The 25319-nt window shown below is 42.3% G+C and overlaps 1 protein-coding gene across 3 annotated transcripts in view; it reads left to right on the top strand.

The window, feature by feature from the left end:
- LOC112248408 (adhesion G-protein coupled receptor D1) overlaps positions 1-18280 on the top strand; it is a 62063-nt gene extending 43783 nt beyond the window's left edge. For 2 of the 3 annotated variants that reach the window (XM_024417400.2, XM_024417402.2), the window contains 11 exons: positions 847-970; positions 12412-12515; positions 12705-12816; positions 12981-13134; positions 14258-14324; positions 14532-14598; positions 14731-14822; positions 14966-15092; positions 15202-15243; positions 16169-16273; positions 16368-18280. In XM_024417400.2, coding sequence (XP_024273168.1) covers positions 847-970; positions 12412-12515; positions 12705-12816; positions 12981-13134; positions 14258-14324; positions 14532-14598; positions 14731-14822; positions 14966-15092; positions 15202-15243; positions 16169-16273; positions 16368-16463 — 1090 coding nt within the window. In that variant the 3' untranslated portion in view covers positions 16464-18280. The remainder of the gene's footprint in view (positions 1-846; positions 971-12411; positions 12516-12704; positions 12817-12980; positions 13135-14257; positions 14325-14531; positions 14599-14730; positions 14823-14965; positions 15093-15201; positions 15244-16168; positions 16274-16367) is intronic. The other variant, XM_024417401.2, reaches the window with a different exon arrangement.
- Positions 18281-25319: the final 7039 nt, after the last annotated feature.

Below are 25319 nucleotides of genomic sequence, written 5' to 3'. Positions count from 1 at the left end.
AATACTTAACAGCCCTTTTAAAAATGAAAGTCAGCAAAACATATGTGTTAATGGGCCTCCCACATAACCTTTATAATCAGGCTTAGGGAGTGTGGATTGTAGATTTATCATTGCTATTACGGTGACAGGCATGTTTGTGTGCCTATCTCTGTCCGAGCTTATTGTTCGTCTATATGTCACTGTGTGTGTCGCCGTCCTCTACCTGACTGTCTGTCTCCTGTGTCTCCATCCTCTACCTGACTGTCTGTCTCCTGTGTCTCCGTCCTCTACCTGACTGGCTGTCTCCTGTATCTCCGTCCTCTACCTGACTGTCTGTCTCCTGTGCCTCCGTCCTCTACCTGACTGTCTGTCTCCTGTGTCTCTGTCCTCTACCTGACTGGCTGTCTCCTGTGTCTCCGTCCTCTACCTGACTGGCTGTCTCCTGTGCCTCCGTCCTCTACCTGACTGGCTGTCTCCTGTGTCTCTGTCCTCTACCTGACTGGCTGTCTCCTGTGTCTCCGTCCTCTACCTGACTGGCTGTCTCCTGTGTCACTGTCCTCTACCTGACTGGCTGTCTCCTGTGTCACTGTCCTCTACCTGACTGACTGTCTCCTGTGTCTCCGTCCTCTACCTGACTGACTGTCTACTGTGTCTCTGTCCTCTACCTGACTGGCTGTCTCCTGTATCTCCATCCTGACTGGCTGTCTCCTGTGTCTCTGTCCTCTACCTGACTGGCTGTCTCCTGTGTCTCTGTCCTCTACCTGACTGGCTGTCTCCTGTGTCTCCGTCCTCTACCTGACTGGCTGTCTCCTGTGTCACCGTCCTCTACCTGACTGACTGGCTGGCTGCCTGTCTATCTTCTGTCAGTTCAAAGGAGGGTGTTTGGTCCAATGAGGGCTGTGTGCGGTCCGAAGGGAACATGTCCTACTCGGTGTGTCTGTGTAATCATCTCACTAACTTCGCCATCCTCATGCAGGTGGTGCCCATGGAGGTAAGATCCCCTCTCCTCTCCTCCACAACATGTCCCATGCAGATGCTCGCTGTGTGTATGTCCCTCTTTGTTCTTGTTTATCCATCAGTGCACCACAGTATGTGATTCATGTATATTTGGACAGGGGTCTGTGGTTCACCACAGAGTAACTTCCCCCTCCCCTTCCAGAGGTCCTGGTTCTGTTAGAGTTTTCAGCATTCCTCTCCTCTCCTGTCATTTATGGGTCCAGAGTAACAATGTTGCTTTCACTATTGCTTTAATAGGACAATGCTGCGGACTACCATAATGAGGTGTGGTCCTTTGGACCTTGACATCAAATCAAATTTATTTATATAGCCCTTCTAACATCAGCTGATATATCAAAAAGCTGTACAGAAACTCAGCCTAAAACCCCAAACAGCAATCAATGCAGGTGTAGAAGCACAGTGGCTATGACAATCTCCCTAGAAAGGCCAAAACCTAGGAAGAAACCTAGAGAGCAACCAGGCTATGAGGGGTGGACAGTCCTCTTCTGGCTGTGCCGGGTGAAGATTATAACAGAACATGGCCAAGATGTTCAAATGTCCATAAATGACCAGCATGGTCAAATAATAGTAATCACAGTGAACAGGTCAGGGTTGAAACTGGAGCAGCTGCACGGCCAGGTGGACTGGGGACAAAAAGGAGTCATCATGCCAGGTTGTCCTGAGGCATGGTCGTAGGGCTTAGGTCCTCCGAGAGAGAGAAAGAAAGAAAGAGAGAATTAGAGAGAGCATACTTATATTCCCACAGGACATCGGATAAGACAGGAGAAATACTACAGATATAACAGACTGACCCTAGCCCCCCGACACAAACTACTGCAACCTAAATACTGGAGGCTGAGACAGGAGGGGTCAGGAGACACTGAGGCCCCATCCGATGATACCCCCGGACAGGGCCAAACAGGCCGGATATAACCCCACCCACTTTGCCAAAGCACAGCCCCCACACCACTAGAGGGATATCTTCAACTCCAACTTACCATCCTGAGACAAGGCCGAGTATAGCCCAAAAAGATCTCCGCCACGGCACAACCCAGGGGGGGGTGCCAACCCAGACAGGAAGTCCCAATGTGACTCAACCCACTCAAGTCACGCACCCCTCCTAGGGACGGCATGGAAGAGCACCAGTAAGCCAGTGACTCAGCCCCTGTAATAGGGTTAGAGGCAGAGAATCCCAGTGGAGAGAGGGGAACTGGCCAGGCAGAGACAGCAAGGGCGGTTTGTTGCTCCAGAGCCTTTCCGTTCACTTTCACACTCCTGGGCCAGACTACACTCAATCATATGACCCACTGAAGAGATGAGTCTTCAATAAAGACTTAAAGGTTGAGACCGAGTCTGCGTCACTCACATGGGTAAGCAGACCATTCCAAAAAATGGAGCTCTATAGGAGAAAGCCCAGCCTCCAGCTGTTTGCTTAGAAATAGCAGCCGTATTTATCTAGCAGCCGTATTTAGCACTAACTGAAGTGTATTTAGTGCTTTATCCAGGTAGCCAGGAAAGTAGAGCATTGCAGTAGTCTAACCTAGAACTATCAAAAGCATGGATACATTTTCTGCATCCTTTTTGGACAGAACATTTCTGATTTTTGCAATGTTACGTAAATGGAAAAATGCTGTCATTGAAACAGTCTTGATATGTTTGTCAAAAGATAGATCAGAGTCCAGAGTAACGCCGAGGTCTTTCACAGTTTTATTTGAGACGACTGTACAACCATCAAGATTAATTGTCAGATTCAACAGAAGATCTCTTTGTTTCTTGAGACCTAGAACAAGCATCTCTGTTTTGTCCGAGTTTAAAAGTAGAACGTTTGCAGCCATCCACTTCCTTATGACTGAAACACAGGCTTCCAGCGAGTGCAATCTTGGGGCTTCACCATGTTTCATTGAAATGTACAGCTGTGTGTCATCCGCATAGCAGTGAAAGTTAACATTATGTTTTCGAATGACATCCCCAAGAGGTAAAATATATAGTAAAAACAATAGTGGTCCTAAAACGGAACCTTGAGGAACACCGAAATTTACAGTTGATTGTCAGAGGACAAACCATTCACAGAGACAAACTGATATCTTTCTGACAGATAAGATCTAAACCAGGCCAGAACTTGTCCGTGTAGACCAATTTGGGTTTCCAATCTCTCCAAAAGAATGTGGTGATCGATGGTATCAAAAGCAGCACTAAGGTCTAGGAGCACGAGGACAGATGCGGAGCCTCGGTCTGACGCCATTAAAAGGTCATGTACCACCTTCAAAAGTGCAGTCTCAGTGCTATGATGGGGTCTAAAACCAGACTGAAGCATTTCGTATACATTGTTTGTCTTCAGGAAGGCAGTGAGTTGCTGCGCAACAGATTTTTCTAACATTTTTGAGAAGAATGGGAGATTCGATATAGGCCGATAGTTTTTTATATTTTCTGGGTCAAGGTTTGGCTTTTTCAAGAGAGGCTTTATTACTGCCACTTTTAGTGAGTTTAGTACACATCCGGTGGATAGAGAGCCGTTTATTATGTTCAACATAGGAGGGCCAAGCACAGGAAGCAGCTCTTTCAGTAGTTTAGTTAGAATAGGGTCCAGTATGCAGCTTGAAGTTTTAGAGGCCATGATTATTTTCATCATTGTGTCAATAGAAACAGTTGAGTCTCTCCCTTGATCCTAGGTCCTGGCAGAGTTGTGCAGACTCAGGACAACTGAGCTTTGGAGGAATACGGAGATTTAAAGAGGAGTCGGAAGACTTCCAGTTTGGTGTGGCGCCATTTCCGTTCCAATTTTCGGGTATTTTCTGTATACCAGGGAGCAAGTTTCTTATGACAAATGTTTTTAGTTTTTAGGGGTGCAACTGCATTTAGGGTATTGAGTAAGGTTAAATTGAGTTCCTCAGTTAGGTGTTTTTTGTCCTCTGACGTCCTTGAGGAGGCAGAGGGAGTCTGGAAGGGCATCAAGGAATCTTTGGGTTGTCTGAGAATTTATAGCATGACTTTTGATGCTACTTGGGGTCTGAGCAGATTATTTGTTGCAATTGCAAATGTAATAAAATGGTGGTCCGATAGTCCAGGATTATGAGGAAAAACATTAAGATCCACAACATTTATTCCATGGGACAAAACTAGGTCCAGAGAATGACTGTGGCAGTGAATAGGTCCGGAGACATGTTGGACAAAACCCACTGAGTCGATGATGGCTCCGAAAGCCTTTTGGAGTGGGTCTGTGGACTTCTCCATGTGAATATTGAAGTGAGGTATCACGATCTCTTTCAATAATGGTAAGAATGAAGGAGGTCTTTATTCTAGTGAGATTGCTAAGGCGAACATCGAGGCACAGACATGGTCTCAATGGGGATAGCTGAGTTGACTACACTGACTGTGCTAGTGGCAGACTCCACTAAGCTGGCAGGCTGGCTAACAGCCTGCTGCCTGGCCTGCACCCTATTTCATTGTGGAGCTAGGGCAGTTAGAGCCCTGTCTATGTTTGTAGATAAGATGAGAGCACTCCTCCAGCTAGGATGGAGTCCGTCTCTCCTCAACAGGCCAGGCTTGGTCCTGTTTGTGGGTGAGTCCCAGAAAGAGGGCCAATTATCTACAAATTCTATCTTTTGGGAGGGTCAGAAAACAGTTTTCAACCTGCGGTTGAGTTGTGAGACTATGCTGTAGAGCTCATTACTCCCCCTAAATGGGAGGGGGCCAGAGACAATTACTCGATGCTGACACATCTTTCTCGCTGATTTACATGCTGAAGCTATGTTGCGCTTGGTGACCTCTGACTGTTTCATCCTAACATCGTTGGGGCCGACGTGATAACAATATCCCTATATTCTCTACACTCGCCAGTTTTAGCTTTAGCCAGCACCATCTTCAGATTAGCCTTAACGTCGGTAGCCCTGCCCCCGGCTAAACAGTGTATGATCGCTGGATGATTTGTTTTAAGTCTAATACTGCGGGTAATGGAGTCGCCAATGACTAGGGTTTTAAATTTGTCAGAGCTAATGGTGGGAGGCTTCTCAGACGCGGTAATGGGAGGAGTAGAGACCAGAGAGGCTCGGCCTCTGACTCCTCGCTGCTTAATTGGCTGCTTAATTGGGAGAACCGGTTGAAAGTTTCTGTCAGCTGAATGAGCGACACCGGTTGAGCATTCCTACAGCATACAGCATTTCCCTCCAGAATACATGAGAAAGTTGTCCGGCTGCGGGGACTGTGCGAGGGGATTTATACTACTATCTGTACTTACTGGTGGCACAGACGCTGTTTCATCCTTTCCAACACTGAAATTACCCTTGCCTAACGATTGCGTCTGAAGCTGGGCTTGCAGCACAGCTATCCTCGCCGTAAGGCGATCGTTCTCCTGTATGTTATGAGTACAGCGACTGCAATTAGAAGGCATCATGTTGGGGCCACCCGGGTGGCGCAGCTATCCTCGCCGTAAGGCGATCGTTCTCCTGTATGTTATGAGTACAGCGACTGCAATTAGAAGGCATCATGTTGGGGCCTCCCGCTGTGCCACCAGAGACTCTGGGTTCGCACCCAGGCTCTGCCGTGACCGGGAGGTCCGACGCACAATTGGCCTAGCGTCGTCCGGGATAGGGAGGGTTTGGCCGGTAGGGATATCCTTGTCTCATCGCGCACCAGCGGCGGGCCGGGCGCAGTGCACGCTAACCAAGGTTGCCAGGTGCACAGTGTTTCCTCCGACACATTGGTGTGGCTGGATTCCGGGTTGGATGCGCGCTGTGTCAAGAAGCAGTGCGGCTTGGTTGGGTTGCGTATCGGAGGACGCATGACTTTCAACCTTCGTCTCTCCCGAGCCCCTACGGGAGTTGCGATGAGACAAGATAGTAGCTACTAACAATTGGATACCATGAAATTGGGGAGAAAAAGGGGGTAAAATGTAAAAAATATTTATATAAAAAAAAGAAGGCATCATGTTACTGTTACTGTTGGAGGTCCTGACGAACCACGTCCAGATAAAGCGTCCGGAGTGAAAAAGTTGAATAAACAAAAGTTGAGTGAGGGAAAAACTAAAAATATAAACGGTAATTAAAAAGTAAAAAAACGTAAAGTTGTCAGGTAGCAAAGTAAGGTTAGCAACAAAATGCACAGTAGCACGTAAACAAGTCTGCAAGTTGTGACCGGAAATGACACGTATGACAGGTACATGAGGCAATGATCCATGCTTCAAAGACATTCTATTCCCACAGTCAGTCTGGCTCAGGGATTTTCGTTCTATACCCTCTTTGTAATAGATATACAAACAAACTAATTACATGTCAATATTATACCATGAAGGCCACAGTCTCCTTCTTGTTGTAAACCTGTACCCCAATCTTTTAAAGGAGCACATTTCAGATCACATCACTTTATCACCATTAGTGCATTATTTTCTCCTAAATGAAAAAAATCTAACATGTTCCATACAAGAGAAGCAAGGTCTTTAACCCTCTGTTATCAAAAGGCCAGGAGCCTCATTTATCAATAATGCGTAGGCACAAATCTGTTCGTAAACCATGCGTGGGATCATTTCCACACCGTGTTAAATGTATCAATATGAGCGTTTGCTTGAGAGCTTGCATAAATGTATGCACAGCCATGACCATGCATACACAATGCCATGTGGTGGAATGAGGGAACTGCTCGTCAAGCTTTGAATGGGGAAAATATGTTGAAAATGTGTGAAATTGTGAGAGTAATAATTACATAATTTCTTCGATGTCATTGTATTTCCATTGTGAATTCATGCAACATATCTTGACAGGCTATATCATATATAGTAATTTGACCACATCAGTGCATTTGTTAAAATAATATCCCATATAAAGTACAGTAAAGTACAGTAAAGTACATAGTAAAGTATAAAGTACATTGTTGAAGTACTGTAAAATATTGAGATAATGGGGAGAGATAATGGAACATTTCATGAGAGATGGCTGATCTTGCTCTGTTGGAAGTTTTGGCACATGCTGCATTTCGCAGAGAGAAGGTTTATAGCTACAGGTGGGACTTTTTTTTAAAGAAAGTACAGATTGGCTCGTCAAATATCGTTTCCCAAAAACAATCTTATTGGATTTTTGCAAGGATTTTAAAACTTCTTATGGCTTAGATCCCGCTACCGGGATCGATATGACAACAGCCAGTGAAAGTGCAGGGCGCCAAATTCAAACAACAGAAATCTCATAATTAAAATTCCTCAAACATACAAGTATTTTACACCATTTTAAAGATAAACTTGTTGTTAATCCCACCAGTGTCCGATTTCAAAAAGGCTTCACGACGAAAGCACACCAAATGATTATGTTAGGTCAGTACCTAGTCACAGAAATACACAGCCATTTTTCCAGCCAGAGAGAGCGGTCACAAAAAGCAGAAATGGAGATAAAATGAATCACTAACCTTTGATCTTCATCAGATGACACTCATAGGACTTCATGTTACACAATACATGTATGTTTTGTTCGATAAAGTTAATATTTATATCCAAAAATCTCAGTTTACATTGGCGCGCTACGTTCAGTAATGTTTTGCTTCCAAACCTCCGGTGATTTTGCAGAGAGCCACATCAATTTACAGAAATACTCATCATAAATGTTCATGAAAATACAAGTTTTATGCATGGAACTTTAGATAAACTTCTCCTTAATGCAACCGCTGTGTCAGATTTCAAAAAAGCTTTACCGAAAAAGCACACCATTCAATAATCTGAGTACGGCGCTCAGACACAAAAACAAGCCATACAGATATCCGCCATGTTGTGGAGTCAGTAAAAGTCAGAAATAGCGTTATAAATATTCACTTACCTTTGATAATCTTCATCAGAATGCACTCCCAGGAATGCCAGTTCCACAATAAATGTTTGTTTTGCTCGATAAAGTCCATAATTTATGTCCAAATACGTCCTTTTTGTTCGCGCCTTGAGTTCACAAATCCAAATTCACGACGCGAAGGTCAGACGAAATGGCAACAAATTCCATTACAGTTCGTAGAAACATGTCAAACGATGTATCGAATCAATCGTTAGGATGTTTTTAACATAACTCTTCAATAATGTTTCAACCGGTGAATTCCTTTGTCTTTAGAAAGGAAAAGGAACGTAGCTACCTCAAATAGTTTGAACGACATGGGTTCCATTATGTCTGAATGTCAGGCCATCTGTCTGTGAGCTGAAGCTGATCACAGTTTAGTCATGCAGCAAGACAATGATCCAAAATAGGCAAGTCTGCATGAAAATGGTTAAAAAGCAACACATTAAGTTTTGGAACTCCAGACCTAATCCCAATTGAGATGTTGTGCCAGGACTTGAAACCAACAGTTCATGCTTGAAAAAACACAAATGTCCCTATTTAAAGCAGTTCTGCATGCAATACTTGGCTAAAATTCCCCCACAGCGATGTGAGAGACTGATCAACAACTATAGGAAGCATTTGGTTGCAGTCATTGCAGCTAAAGGTGGCACAACCAGTTATTGAGTGTAAGGGGGAAATTACTTTAACACTCTGTCCATTCATCGTCGTTGTTGTCTTAGCTCTCCTGATCAACACCTGTGTTTGCTTTATGCCTCTCTCTAATGTCAAAATGCCTTGTCTACTGCTGACTTGGCCAGTTCTTATTGTTTTATTTCACTGTAGAGTCCTGCTCAAAATGCCTTAGATAGCTCTAATGTCCCACCCCACACACGCGGAGACCTCACCTGGCTGAACTGGTGCCTCCAGAGATGAAACCTCTCTCATCGTCACTCAACGCCTAGGTTTTTCTCCACTGTACTCACATCCTACCATACCCTTGTCTGTACATTAGCCTTGAATCTATTCTACCACACCCAGAAATCTGCTCCTTTTATTCTCTGTCCCCAACGCACTAGATGACCAGTTCTTATAGCCTTTATCCGTACCCTTATCCTACTCCTCCTCTGTTCCTCTGTTGATGTAGAGGTTAACCCAGGCCCTGTAGCCGCCAGTTCCACTCCTATTCCCCAGGCGCTATCATTTGTTGACTTCTGTAACCGTAAAAGCCTTGGTTTCATGCATGTTAGCAACAGAAGCCTCATCCCTAAGTTTATTTTATTCACTGCTTTAGCACACTCCGCCATCCCTGATGTCCTAGCCATGTCTGAATCCTGGCTTAGGAAGGCCACCAAAAATTCAGATATTTCCATTCCCAACTACAACATTTTCTGCCAAGATAGAACTGCCAAAGGGGGTGGAGTTGAAATCTACTGCAGAGACAGCCTGCAGAGTTCTGTCATGCTATCCAGGTCTGTGCCCAAACAGTTTGAGCTTCTACTTTTTGAAATCCACCTTTCCAGAAATAAGTCTCTCACTGTTGCCGCTTATTATAGACCCCCCTCATCCCCCAGCTGTGCCCTGGACACCATATGTGAATTAATTGCCCCCCCATTTATCTTCAGAGTTTGTACTGTCAGGTGACCTAAACTGGGATATGCTTAACATCCCGTCCGTCCTACAATCTAAGCTAGATGCCCTCAATCTCACACAAATTATCAAGGAACCTACCAGGTACAACCCTAAATCCGTAACAACGGGCACCCTCTTAGATATCATCCTGACAAACCTGCCCTCTAAATACACCTCTGCTGTCTTCAACCAGGCTCTCAGCGACCACTGCCTCATTGCCTACGTCCATAATGGGTCGGCGGTCAAACGTCAACCCCTCATCACTGTCAAACGCTACCTAAAACACTTCAGCGAGCAAGCCTTTCTAATCGACCTGGCCCGGGTATCCTGGAAGGATATTGACCTCATTCTGTCAGTAGAGGATGCCTGGTTATTCTTTAAATGTGCTTTCCTCATCATCTAAAATAAGCATGCCCAATTCAAACATGTAGAACTAAGAACAGATATAGCCCATGGTTCACTACAGACTTGACTGCCCTTGACCAGCGTAAAAACATCCTGTGCCGTACTGCATTAGCATCGAATTGCCCCCGCAATATGCAACTTTTCAGGGAAGTTAGGAACCACTATACACAGGCAGTTAGGAAAGCAAAGGCTAGCTTTTTCAAACAGAAATTTGTATCCTGTAGCACAAACTCCAAAATGTTCTGGGACACTGTAAAGTCCATGGAGAATGGCTGCCCACTGCATTAAGGATAGGAAACACTGTCACCACCGATAAATCTATGATAATCGAGAATTTCATAAAGTATTTTTCTACGGTTGGCCATGCTTTCCATCTGGCTACCCCTACCCCGGTCAACAGCTCTGCACCATGCACAGCAACTTGCCCAAGCCTCCCCCATTTCTTCTTCACCCAAATCCAGATAGCCGATGTTCTGAAAGACCTGCAAAATCTCGACCCCTACAAATCAGCTGGGCTAGACAATCTGGACCCTCTCTTTCTTAAATTATCCACCACAATTGTTGCAACCCCTATTACTAGCCTGTTCAACCTCTTGTCTCGTATCGTCAGAGATCCCTAAAGATTGGAAAGATGCCACGGTCATCCCCCTCTTCAAAGGGGGAGACACTCTAGACCCAAACTGTTACAGACCTATATCTATCCTACCCTGCCTTTCTGAAGTCTTCGCAAGCCAAGTTAACAAACAGATCACCGACCATTTAGAATCCCACAGTACCTTCTCCGCTATGCACTCTGGTTTCCGAGCTGGTAATGGGTGCACCTCAACCACGCTCAAGGTCCTAAACGATATCATAACCGCCATCGATAAATGACAATACTGTGCAGCCGTCTTCATCAACCTGGCCAAGGCCTTCGACTCTGTCAATCACCGTATTCTTATCGGCAGACTCAATAACCTTGGTTTCTCAAATGACTGCCTCGCCTGGTTCACAGTGTGTCAAATCGGAGGGCCTGTTGTCCGGACCTCTGGCAGTCTCTATGGGGGTGCCACAGGGTTCAATTCTCGGGCCGACTCTTTTCTCTGTTTACATTAACTATGTCGCTCTTGCTGCTGGTGATTCTCTGATCCACCTCTATGCAGATGACACCATTCTGTATACTTCTGGCCCTTCTTTGGACACTGTGTTAACAAACCTCCTGACGAGCTTCAATGACATACAACACTCCTTCCGTGGCAGCCAACTGCTCTTAAATGCAAGTAAAACTAAATGCATGCTCTTCAACCGATCGTTGCCCGCACCTGCCCACCACTGCGACCTGTATGCTCGTTGGCTGGCCCTCGCTTCATATTCGTCGCCAAACTCACTGACTCCAGGTCATCTATAAGTCTTGGCTAGGTAAATCCCCACCTTATCTCAGCTCACTGGTCACCATAGCAGCACCCACCCGTAGCACCCACTCCAGCAGGTATATTTCACTGGTCATCCCCAAAGCCAACTCTTCCTTTGGCTGCCTTTCCTTCCAGTTCTCTGCTGCCAATGACTGGAACGAATTGCAAAAATCACTGAACCTGGTGTCTTATATCTCCCTCTCTAACTTTAAGCATTAGCTGTCAGAACAGCTTACCGATCATTGCACCTGTACACAGCCCATCTGTAAATAGCTCACCCAACTACCTCATCCCCATGTTGTAATTTATTTTTTGCTCTTTTGCACCCCAGTATTTCTACTTGCACATTCATCTTCTGCACATCTATCACTCCAGTGTTTAATTGCTAAATTGTAATTATTTCACCACTATGGCCTATTTATTGCCTTACCTGCCTAATCTTACTACATTTGCACACACTGTGTATAGACTTCTCTATTGTGTTATTGACTGTACATTTGTTTGTCCCATCTGTAACTCTTTTTGGGTCGTACTGCTTAGCTTTATCTTGGCCAGGTAGCAGTTATAAATGAGAATTTGTTCTCAACTGGCCTACCTGGTTAAATAAAGGTGAGAAAAATACAAGTTGGGTGTTCCATAACTTTGTTAATTAAATTAAACAAGTATCCATTTTTTGGGTTATTTGTAAACTCAGGCTCCCTTATCTAGTACTAGGTTTTGGTTGAAGATCTGATAACATTCAGTATCGAAAATATGCAAAAATAGAAAGAATCTGAAAGGGGGGCAAATAATGTTTCATGGCACTGTACTTGAAAAAGACAGACAGGCGGACACATTTACATACAGACACACACACAGAAAGAGAAATGGGGAATCATCCTTGACATACAAGGACAGAAAATATGTGCAGCAGCATAGTTTGAGAATGGACCTCATTCAGAAACAAGGTCAGGGGCATGCTCTTTCTTTACTTTGCTGGTAGTCTCATGCCACAGCAGCTTTACAATGGTGACAGAGTGTTAGCCCGTCCAGTCCGGCACAGAGGTCTAGTAATGAGGGTCACTGCTCCCTGTTAAAGCCCAGCACATCATGCTGTACCACACCACTCTGCTGGCAATGCAACATATTCTGGTCTGCATCCGTTTGAAATGAATCAGCCTTAACATGAATCTAAACATCAAATTTGTGTCTGGAATGTTTTACTGAATCGTGATGTGATTCTCACCTTTGCACAGCTTTCCAAGACCCACCAGGTGGCGCTATCAACCATCAGTTACGTTGGCTGTGCCATCTCCATCTTTTGTCTGACCATCACTCTGGTGACGTTTGCAATCCTGTCGTGAGTATCCCTCCATCTTTATTGCTCACTGACTCAGTCAAAATAAACATATCAAAGCATCTCACATGTGTTGTGTGCCACACATGCTCTTTATAAGTGGTATTCACCCCATTATGATTAAATGTTATGTCAAACGTATTTGATACATTTCTTGTAATATTACTTGTTATCATTTGTGTGGCCTTGCAGGACAGTGAGCACTATCTGTAACCAACGCTACCACATCCATGCCAACCTGTCCTTTGCCATTCTGGTTGCCCAGATCCTGCTGCTCATCAGCTTCCGCTTTGATCCGGGCACGGTAAGCACCTCATCACCACAGCCAGAGTATCTCACTGGCTAGAACCAGGAAGGGATTTTGTACCTACTGTATGATGATGAAGAGGAAACAAAGCATGATGATTATGAGACCGTGCATGATGACAACTGTGATCATGATGTACCCTAACCCCTTTCCTCTTCCAGCTGCCCTGTAAGGTGATGGCTGTGCTGCTCCACTTCTTCTTCCTGAGTGTGTTTGCCTGGATGCTGGTGGAGGGCCTGCACCTCTACAGCATGGTCATCAAGGTTTTCGGCTCCGAGGGCAGCAAGCATTTCTACTACTACGGGATTGGCTGGGGTACATCTTGTAACTGTATTAATTGACCTTTTTAGGCACAAATGTCTTACTGACAATGATGTGATTCCCATTCGGATCAAACTGGCTCAATCTGTGTTTCCACTTACACCTGTTGCTATATGCAACAATCTGCTTTGTAGGGTTGTAAACATTCCAGTTACTTTCCCAACATTCTGAAGTTCTCCAGAAATCCCGGTTGGAGGATTCCAGGGTTACCTGCTCATCCCCACCTAACTCAAGGAATCTTCCAACTGGGATTTCTGGAATACCAGGGAATTTTGGGAAAGTAATTGGAATTTTACAACCCTACTGCTCTGCATCAAATGATTGATACTTTACCATGTTTGGCACAATTAAAAGGATGACCTTTTGGGTCTGAGACTGCCCTGGTCTCTGTGGGCCAGGGGGCCAGAGTGGAAAGACAGACAGAATTGTGTGTGTGTGTGTGTGTGTGTGTGTGTGTGTGTGTGTGTGTGTGTGTGTGTGTGTGTGTGTGTGTGTGTGTGTGTGTGTGTGTGTGTGTGTGTGTGTGTGTTTAGCTGTCTGGGAACAGCCTCCACATGCTGGAGTGATTATTGGAAATAAGATCCCATTTTTATAATTTCCTATGTTGTTGGCCGAAGTAATGCTGCGATTTGTGGCCAGCTACAAATTAGGTAGCATAGATGTTTCCAGCAGCTGGAAATATAGCTGTTAGGACATCTGAGTTTTGTCGTTTACAGCTCCTGTTATTAGCAGTGAAAAAAGGCTTCTGATCCTTTATTCTTAATTTCCTCTTTTGGTGTAACAGTTTAATTGTTCTGTGCTGGGGAAGTCTGGAAATCTCTGTGGACTCTGTAAGTCATTACAACATTAAACAAAGAAGCTTTACCAATAATATAACCATGTTGGTGGAAATGAGCAATGACAAAATACCACAGAAAACCCATTAAAAAATATATCCTGTGTCCTCTACTCTCGGTCTGTCTAAATTTCATCTACTACTCTTTGCCAAACTTGATTTGGACAGCATTAGACTGAAGTCAATATAAGGATGCACATACTGGACAATGTAATGTTACAGATGTCATGATGTGTGTGATATCTCTATATCTGGTGATTAACATTTCCCCTCTTCACCCAGGGTCTCCACTGGTGATCTGTGTGGTTTCTATGACATCAGCCTTGGACAGCTACGGAGAGGTTGGGAAGTAAGACACTGTCAACACACTCTAACCTGGACATTCAAAACCACTTGGCAGCACTTTGTGCCATTGAATAGGGTTAAAATATCAATACTGGTGCCATGAAACAGCCATTTATGTACAAGTAGTTTACACCAACAGGGGAAATATAAATGGGAAGTATAATGTGAGGGATGTCAACTAAGCTTGTTTTATCTCACCTCTCTCCCTCAGCTGTTGGCTGTCTTTGAAGATCGGGGCTGTTTGGGCCTTTGTGGCACCAGCACTGTTTGTCATTGTGGTAAGAGAAATCACCACTATAGTTGACTTCCGTTCTTATTGAACAACTAATTAAGTGCTTGAGCTCAAGCTTTTTATTCATAAAAGTGATTTTTGATATTAACTGATGTGTATTGTTTTCTCTCTGACTCAGGTGAATATTGTGATTCTTATATCTGTGACAAGGATCATCTCTCGTATTAGTTCAGAGAATTACAAGGTTCATGGAGATGCCAACTCAGTCAAGTGAGTTATCATCTCTGTCCTAAAACCTTCATGGTGATAATGCTATCCTGACTCCCTCAGTCAGAATGATATGAATACAGTATTTATTACATCGTTTGTATATAGTTGACACTTAGTGTGTTTGTGTCTCTCTGTGTGTATAGGCTGACTGCAAAGGCAGTGGCTGTACTCCTTCCTATTCTGGGCATCTCCTGGATCTTTGGGGTACTGGCCATCAACGATCACTCACTGATGTTCCAGTACATGTTTGCTGTGTTCAACTCATTACAGGTCAGTTGCCTACTGTAAATTATTCAATCTAATACGGTACATCAAATTGGTCTTTATTAATAGCCTTTATTTACGGTAATTGACTGCAAATATGTGGATCTTTCTAAAGGGATTCTTTATTTTCCTGTTCCACTGTCTTCTCAACTCTGAGGTAAGACACACCCTTCATGTTGTTATAGTGTTGATATATACTGAACAAAAATATAAACACAACATATAAAGTGTTGGCTCCATGTTTCATGGGCTGAAATAAAATATCCCAGAAATGTTCCATATGCAGGAAAAGCGTATTTCTCTCAACTTTTGTGCACAAATGTGTTTTCATCCCTGTTAATGAGCATTTCTCCTTTGCCAAGATAATCCATCCACCTGACAGGTGTGCCATATCAAGAAGTTGATTAAACAGCATGATCATTGCACAGGTGCACCTTGTGCTGGGGGACAATAAAAGGCCACTAAAAAGTGCAGTTTTGTCACGCAACATAATGCCACAACATAATGCCACAGATGTCTCAACTTTTGAGGGAGTGTGCAATTGGCATGCTGACTGCAGGAATGTCCACCAGAGCTGTTGCCAGAGAATAATTTTATGTTAATTTCTCTACCATAAGCCACCTCCAACGTTGTTTTAGAGAATTTGGCAGTACATCCAAGTGTATCCACGCCAGCACAGGACCTCCACATCCGGCTTATTCACCAGCCACCCAGACAGCTGATGGAACTGAGGAGTATTTCTGTCTGTAATAAAGCCATTTTGTGAGGAAAAACTCATTCTGATTGGCTGGGCCTGGCTCCCCAGTGGGTGTGCCTGGCTCCCAAGTGGATGGGTCTAGGCCCTCCCAGGCCCACCCACGGCTGCGCCCCTGCCCAGTCATGTGAAATCCATAGATTAGGGCCTAATGAATTTATTTAAATTTACTGAATTCCTTACGAGTTTTAACTCTGTAAAATCATTGAAATTGTTGCATGTTGCGTCTAGATTTTTGTTCAGTATAGTTTCTGTTTTGTTTCTAATGTCAGGGGAGGTTTATGAAGTATTGCACCTGTTATTGTGCGTTCTCATGGTTTTGCTGTAGGTCAGAGCTGCCTTCAAGCACAAAACCAAGGTGTGGTCGCTTACCAGCAGCTCCATTCGCAATATTAATGTGAAACCCTTCAACTCTGATGTTGTGAGTACCAAGGTAGAGGGGTCTAATTGGGTAAGAAGAAAGACGTGAATTCAACTTAGAACTTTAAATGTGAGACCAATCATTTACTCTCCTTTTTCTCTCACAGATTAATGGAAACAGAGGAGGCGTGAGCCCCACAAAGATGAACACATGGGACAAAAGCACCTACTCAGCCAATCGGATCGACCTGTCCGCTGTGTAAAACTACAGGACTTCACTTCCAGTAATGGCAGAAGTAGGATGCCATGCCAACCTTGGGTTCACTAGTTCACTAGATTCATTGACTCACTAGATTCACTAGATTCATTAAGTATTGTGTTGTTGCCCACTGTTATATGTGATGTATGATCCACTCTCATGGACTTTAAAAGGAAAAGCCTTAGATAAGGGGGTGTGTTGTGGTGTAGCTACATAGTCAGGATGTCATGCGTCTTCATGTAGAGCTCTATACACAATGACTAACCATTCTTACAGCTTCCATAGTCCACAGCCTCTCCCTCCCTTACTCCTCCACTGTGCAATGATTTGATGTAAAGCTGTAACCCCAAAGGGACATCAGCACACCCTGAAGACAAAACAGACTCAAGAGACTGTGCCTTTCAACTTCTCTAATAAAAGACAGCTGGCCAGACGCATATGCACTCTTAGAAAAAAGGGTTCTTCTGCTGTCCCCATAGGAGCACCCTGTTTGGTTCCTACTTAAAACACTCTGTGGAAAGGGTTCTACATGTAACCCAAAAGGGTTCTACCTGGTAACAAAAAGGGTTCTACAAAGGGTTCACCTATGGGGAAAGCTGAAGAACCATTTTAGGTTGTAGATAGCACCTTTTCTTTCTAAGTGTAGGGATGGGAATTCTGAGGGGACTTTGTGAGATTGTAAGAGCCCTTGGTCTTGAGAATTTAAAACACGCCATGAACTGTTTCAGATTGTTCGTGTCCAACAGTGTATTATGTCTTGAAATGTTTCTTCCCAAGTATTTGTCATGAATAATTATCAATTTGACCATAGGCTATCCAATGTTTTGCATTGGTATATTTTGTGATATGTAAACATACTTTAGCTTTAACTTTGAGTTTTATTGTTACTTTCAGAATGAATTATGGTTTTGACAAGTCACACTGGAGGCTATAACAGCCTGGTAATGGGTTTGTGCAGGATGGTTATTCTACTACAGGGTCCTAGCTGGATGGTACATTAAGCATTATGTGTTGAACCAACCAATGAAAGAATAAATAACAATGTTCTTCTTTTCTGAAATATTTAATGTCCAGAAAATGCAAAACATTGAATCTGGCACCAAACAAACGTAACTTAGCACACACGTACATACATACAGACATGCATACATACATACAGGGATGAATACTTTCATGTAAAAAGTGTAATCAAATTAACACCCCCACAGTTTAATGTATTTATTTATGGATCTTGTCATTTACATTTTTTTAAATTTGCAAAGCATCAGAGCACACAAGTCACAATGTTTGATACTCTGCCTCTCTTGAAGTTCTTTGTTGTTTCTTCTGACAATGATGGGTTGAGATGAGTTGACAATGCTATTTCCGAATGTACCTCATGTCTCTCTGTAAGATGCTTTTTTTTTTATAAAATAGAGAATTATTGCGTTAGACATAGTTCTGTGAAATTGTATTTGTTTTCATTTATCTTTTTAAATTACACAGATCATTTGATTTTTTTTTTTATCATGATTTGTCTTTGAGGATACATAGTAATAGCATACACATGTATTTCACAAAAACGAGTCCAAAGTGTATTCTGGTTCAGTTTCACTGAGATTGGAGATGTCTTGTTTAAATTCTTGATTGTTCTGACACTGTACCAACACTTAGTCTCCTACAATAGGATTTACTTGATGAAATCATTTAAAAGCACTTCCTAGTCTTTCAGAACAGACCATTCTATCATATGGACTGCATTTGTTTGTTCTACAGTACTTCATATGTTCAACGTTTCTCTCTTATTTCTGTTGTGGAATAAAAATACAAACAAAAAATGGATTGAATGTAATTCCTCTGTCAACTGTCCTCAGTAGCTAATGTATGTAAAAAATTAAATAAAAAGTACTGTTACACCTGCACTATCTACTGTAAGTAGAACCTCCAGTTAGAAGTTACCCAGCTGGCATATAACATTCTGAGAACCATGTGTTTTATAGAGCTTGTGAGCACGTGGTTTTCCCATGGGTACTTTGCATACTACCTTCCCACAACCTTCTGGGAATGGTGCAGGATAGTTGCTTGGTTTTGGAACATTAGCACATTTAAGGAACTTAACAAAAAAACATTTTCCTGGTTATTTCATTACTTTAACAGAACGTTTCATAAAAGTTCAAACATGGTCATATTTCATTTCAATTTTGTTAATGTTCTAGTAATGTTCTCGAACTGGTTTGACATTGGGAATGTTCTCTAATTGTTCAGAGAACGTTAAGAAACAACATACTTTTGTGGGAATTTCATTACTTCAGCATAACGTTTCCGACAGAGTTCCTCATGTTTCTATTTAAAGTCATCCTCAAATTCTACCAAGAACGTGAAGAAACATTCTGTGGGAATTTATGTACCTCAGCATAACGTTTCCTAAAGGTTTCCTCACTGTTCTATTTAAATTAATGTTCTCAAATTGTTCCGAGAACGTTAAGAACACTTTCTGTAAAAAACAAAACAAACTTTAATAACGTTCAGTTTTTAAATAACGTTTAAAAACATATACATTCCGTTCTCGCATCAACAAAACTCTATGCTTGTTAGGTGTGTTGGCTCGCCCACTAATTGGCCACACCTGATCTAAATTAGTGCTTGTATTCTTTGAAATAGGGTCTGTTTGAATAGACGAGATGAACAGCTCTGAATGTGTAAAAAAAAAGATGGCATGCCTGCTCCTTCCTGGTGGTGCAGTAGACTAATTCCATGGATAAAGAACAGAAGATTATAGGTTTGAATCTCACTGACGCCATGTCAAAATAATTATAAATATTTTTGAATGATTGAGCCCTTTCCTGTAGTCAAATAAAACATCACCTCTAGTGGCCTCATGGGTGGAATGTTTTATGGTTCATAATTAATATTAATAATTAATTCTGTGTTTCTATGTCAAAAGGTTTTGTTATATATGTGACCGACTGCCTCGATTTGGTTTTATGTAGCAACATTTTTCAGAGTGTTTTTTTAACATTGGAAATAAGTGTAGACTCAGAGCTACAAAATGGTATATCATACACTGCAGTTGAGGAACAATGGGAAAGTAATTCTGCCTTGAAAGTTGATCAACCCCGCTTTTGAGAAAAAGGGCCCTTGAATATTTGGTACACCTACTGGAGAGCTCTTTGTCTACACCTATTCAGCATCATTCACATCCTCTTAAGCCTTGCCCCACCTATCTAAGGATTTACATGTGAGGCCATGTGCTAAACAGAGTGAATAATGTAGTGTAGTAAACAACCAAAGATTTCAACACTAAAAGGGGTTTAAGTAGAAGCCTACAATAACGAAAAACTCTACACTTTATCTAGTCCTTGGCCTATATGCTAATCTGGCTTTGAAAGTGTCCAGATAAAAATATTTCATAAATATTTTCTAATTATTAAATGATGCTTACCCAGACACTTGTCTAAATTGATGGGTCATGTGAAGGAAATGCTATAACCACGCCCCAACCACATCTAGCTAAGTGGATGGGTCACTGTTGTCTAGACATGTACACATGTTCATGAAATACAATAGATGGCTGTAATCACCCCCAGATACACCTGTCTAACTTGATGGGTCATGTAATCATTCTCTAAGCGAATTGGAGTAGACATCTAGCTAGCTAGATAAATAATTAACCATAATCCCAATCCCTACAGTACAAATGTAGTTAGCTACCATGCATGTGTACATGTATAGTTAGCTACCATGCATGAAATGCTGGAGTATGAATCTGCAGGTAGCTAAAGCTAAGAAACTAGGTTCAACATTGGCTAGCTAGCTAACATGAACCTATAACTAGCAATGCACATGTGTTTCTGAGATGCTAATAATAATAATACACAGACCATACACTTAACATTAGCTAGTGAGCCAGCAAGCTATCGTTTGCTAGCTAACCGTACACTTTAAATTGCAATGAAAATGACTGACAAAATTAGAAATCAATAGTATCTGAAAATGTAGCTAGACTCTTTGTCATTTAGCAGACGCTCTTACCCAGAGCGACTGAGTGCATACATTTTAGTACTTGTCTCATATTGGCCCCCCATTAGAATCGAACCCACAACCCTGGTGCTTGCTCCATGCTCTACCTAATGAGCTTCACGGCAGCGTGCCTTTCCATTTGGTTTTTGTTGCTAGCTACATCTTGTTTGGCCCGTTGTTGTGTCAAGTCAATCCGGTTCACACTGACCTTGTGCAGAAAATAGTCCATCACAACTTTTTCATACTGATCTTTGACGATAGCGCCTGCTAAATTCTGGGCTGCAATGTTGTTAAGAGCAGTTGCAATACTTTTGCAGTTCTCCATACTAAGGTTAAGTCTATTTTTTAAAAGCGGTAACCAGGATTATCGACGCATACTTAGCAGCTCATGTTAAAGACAGAATCGCGCTACATGGCAGACCAATCCGAACTTATCTCTCAGCATGTCCAGCCCTTCTATTATCTCAGCTAATTATGGCTAGCGGGAAGATTCCTGTCTTTTTCCGTGGCTAAACCAACATGGCTTGAAACTTAACAATTGTATTCATAATTTAAATGATTGCACACACATTTGTTATTATGTCACATGAAAGTTCACATGTTCCAGAAGGCATTTCTGCCCCAAAACGCATAAAAAGAGAATGCCTCCCTGGTGAAGTAGTGACATGCGACACACGCATACTGTAGCTTCTTGAAACGGGTCACATATTTCAGTCTTCTGTGATGAACAGTTGAAGTCGGAAGTTTACATACACCTTAGCCAAATACATTTAAACTCAGTTTTTCACAATTCCTGACATTTAATCCAAGTAAAAATTTTATTTCTTTCATCACATTCCCAGTGGGTCAGAAGTTTACATACACTCAATTTGTACTTTGTAGCATTGCCTTTAAATTGTTGAACTTGGGTCAAACGTTTCAGGTAGGCTTCCACAAGCTTCCAAAAATAAGTTGGGTGAATTTTGGCCCATTCCTCCTGACAGAGCTGGTGTAACTGAGTCAGGTTTGTAGGCCTCCTTGCTCGCACACGCTTTTTCAGTTCTGCCCACACATTTTCTATGGGATTGAGGTCAGGGCTTTGTGATGGCCACTCCAATACCTTGAATTTGTTGTCATTAAGCCATTTTGCCACAACTTTGGAAGTATGCTTGGGGTCATTTGGAAGACCCATTTGCGACCAAGCTTTCACTTCCTGACTGATGTCTTGAGATATTGCTTCAATATATCCACATCATTTTCCTCCCTCATGATGCCATCTATTTTGTGAAGTGCACCAGTCCCTCATGCAGCAAAGCACCCCCACAACATGATGCTGCCACCCCTGTGTTTCACGGTTGGGATGGTGTTCTTCGGCTTGCAAGCATGCCCCTTTTTCCTCCAAACATAACGATGGTCATTATGGCCAAACAGATCTATTTTTATTTCATCAGACCAGAGGACATTTCTTTAAAAGTACCATCTTTGTCCCCATGTGCAGTTGTAAACCGTAGTCTGGCTTTTTTAATGGCGGTTTTGGAGCAGTGGCTTCTTCCTTGCTGAGCGACCTTTCAGGTTATGTCGATTTAGGACTCGTTTTACTGTGGATATAGATACTTTTGTACCTGTTTCCTCCAGCATCTTCACAAGGTCCTTTGCTGTTGTTCTGGGATTGAGTTGCACTTTTCGCACCAAAGTACATTCATCTCTGGGAGACAGAACGCATCTCCTTCCTGAGAGGTATGATGGCTGCGTGGTCCCATGGTGTTTATTCTTGCATACTGTTGTTTGTACAGATGAACATGGTACCTTCAGGCATTTGGAAATTGCTCCCAAGGATGAACCAATTTTTATTTATTTTGATTTTCCCATGATGTCAAGCAAAGAGGCACTGAGTTTGAAGGTAGGCCTTGAAATACATCCACAGGTACACCTCCAATTGACTCAAATGATGTCAAATAGCCTATCAGAATCTTTCAGAGCCATGACATAATTTTCTGGAATTTTCCAAACTGTTTAAAAGCACTGTCAACTTAGTGTATGTAAACTTCTGACCACTGGAATTGTGATACAGTGAAAGTGAAATAATCTGTCTAAGTAATTGTTGGGAAAAATGACTTGTGTCATTGCCAAAGTAGATGTCCTAACCAGTAACGGCCGTTGGTGGAAGAAGGTGAGGACCAAGGTGCAGCGTGGTACATGTTCATCCTTTATTAGTTGAATTGAACACTGAATAGAAAAACAACAAAGAGAACAACCAAAACAGTTCTGTCTGGTACACACACAAAAACAAAAAGCAACTACCCACAAAACCCAGGTGGGAAAAGGCTACCTAAGTATGGTTCTCAATCAGAGACAACGATAGACAGCTGCCTCTGATTGAGAACCACACCGGTCAAACAACAAAGAAATCCAAAACATAGAAAATGAACATAGAATGCCCACCCTAGTCGCACCTTGGCCTAACCAAAATAGAGAATAAACGCCTCTCTATGGCCAGGGCGTGACATAACCGACTTGCCAAAACTATAGTTTGTTAACAAGACATTTGTGGAGTGGTTTAAAACCGAGTTTCAATGACTCCAACCTAAGTGTATGTAAACTTCCGACTTCAACTGGATACGAAGTGTAATTTTGGGATGGAAACTCAAAATGGAATATATTTCAACTCTACAGTGCCTTCAGAAAGTATTCATACCATTTGACTTACTTCACATTTTGTTGTGTTACAGCCGGAACCCCCCCCATCTACACACAATACCACATATTTTTTCATGAATACATGTTTAGACATTTTTGTAAATGTATTGAAAATGAAAAACATCTCCTTTACATGTGTAATCACATCCCTGAGTCAGTACAGTATATTTGGCCTTGAGTTTTAGGTTATTGTCCTGCTGAAAGTTAAATTCATCTCCCAGTGTCAATGTGGAAAACATCAGAACCAGCTTTTCCTCCAGTATTTTGCCTGTGCCATTCCATTCCATTTTTTATCCTAAAAACCTCCCCAATCCTTAATGATTACAAGCATACCCATACATAAGACAAAAAGTTGTTTTTTTTTGCCACATTTTTTGCAAACAGGATGCATGTTTTGGAATATTTGTATTATTTGCAGGCTTCCTTCTTTTCACTCCTTCAATTATGCTAGTATTGTGGAGTAACTACAGTGTTGCTGATCCATCCTCAGTTTTTTCCTATCACAGCCATTAAACTCTAACTTTTTTTTAAAGTCACCATTGGCCTGATGGTGAAATCCCTGAGAGGTTTTTCTTCCTCTGAGTTAGAAATGACTCCTGTATCTTTGTAGTGACTGGGTGTATTGATACACCATCCAAAGTGTAATTAATAACTTCACCGTGCTCAAAGGGATATACAACGTCTGATTTGTAAACATTTTACCCATCTACTAATAGGTGCCCTCCTTTGCGAGGCATTGGAAAACCTCCCTGGTCTTTATGGTTGAATCAATGTTTGAAATTCACTGCTCGACTGAGGGACCTTACAGATAATTGTATGTGTGGGGTAAATAAATAGTAGTAGTCATTCATGTTCAACACTATTATTGCACACAGTGTTTGTCCATGCAACTTATGTGTGCACAATTTTTACTCCTGAACATAATTAATATAGCCATAAGAAAGGGGTTGAATACTTGACTCACAACAGTTCAGATTTTAATTTAAGTAAAAAGTAAAAAATAAAAAATAATACAAAAAGCATAATTCCACTTTGACATTATGGAGTATTGTATGTAGGCCAGTGAATAATTTTGACTGCATTGGGCCTTTAATGCCAAAGGAAATTAACTTCCATGTATCCTATCTGTGCTTGCATCTAGAATGAATAAAGCTGAATAAAGAATGAATAAAGCTGTGGTTGTGTTCATGAAAAGAGTGAATTTGGTGGGTAGGATGATTGCTAGCGGAATATTTGTATGTGTTGGTGCCGATTTCTCCCCTTTCGAGTCTTTCGACTAGAGTGGTAGTTGCAAATTTGCCTCCGTTTATTATGGATGATCAAATCCAGATAAAACTGAGTTGGTTTGGTGAATTTGCTAGTGGTTTTCAGGCAGATGCTGTTAAGCATGTTGTTTTGTTCCAGAGGCAAGTGTTCATGTTTCTGAATAACAATGAACAACAGTTAAATGTTGTGATGGCATTTTTTGTTAAAACTTACTAATGCTTTTGTACTAAAATACTCGTATTTAAGCCTAGGCATTGGGCTTAAGTTTGTAATAAACAAATGCATATAAGATAGAAAAGTGTGTGTGTGCATTAATAGAGGTCTGTTCTTAGTGTTCTGTCTCACGGTAGAATGACCCCATGATGTCTGGGCACTCAGCCAAGACTTGACAGTAACAGACTGGTTCCTCTTAAGTTAACTGTAGACAGAGTAAAGGTTATATCCTGCACACCAATGATAAAGCTATCGTTCTGTTTGGAGCCTGTTTCTGAGTGAAAGATTCATGTTTTGTGTGTGTGTGTGTGTGTATGTGTGTGTGTGTGTATGTGTGTGTGTGTGTGTGTGTGTGTTTGTGTGCGTGCGTGCGTGTTTGTGTGTGTGCGTGCTTGCGTGTGTGTGTGTGACCAGTACGACCATACATCATCTGGACCGACAGTCAAAGGCACTTGCTTGCCCAACTTGGGGGAACCGTTGAGCTACTGTTAGAGGAAGTATGTCTAGAGTGACTTCCTGTCATTCTGGCCCCTATTGTGCTCACTCAGTTGCGACAGACTGAGGTAACCTTTTCATCCAGTTGTCTCCCCTCACACACACACACACACACACACACACACACACACACACACACACACACACACACACACACACACACACACACACACACACACACACACACACACACACACACACACACACACAC

This window comes from Oncorhynchus tshawytscha, linkage group LG04 (assembly GCF_018296145.1).
Source record: "Oncorhynchus tshawytscha isolate Ot180627B linkage group LG04, Otsh_v2.0, whole genome shotgun sequence".
NCBI classification, from domain to species: domain Eukaryota; kingdom Metazoa; phylum Chordata; class Actinopteri; order Salmoniformes; family Salmonidae; genus Oncorhynchus; species Oncorhynchus tshawytscha.
This window is presented reverse-complemented; position numbering and strand designations above follow the sequence as displayed.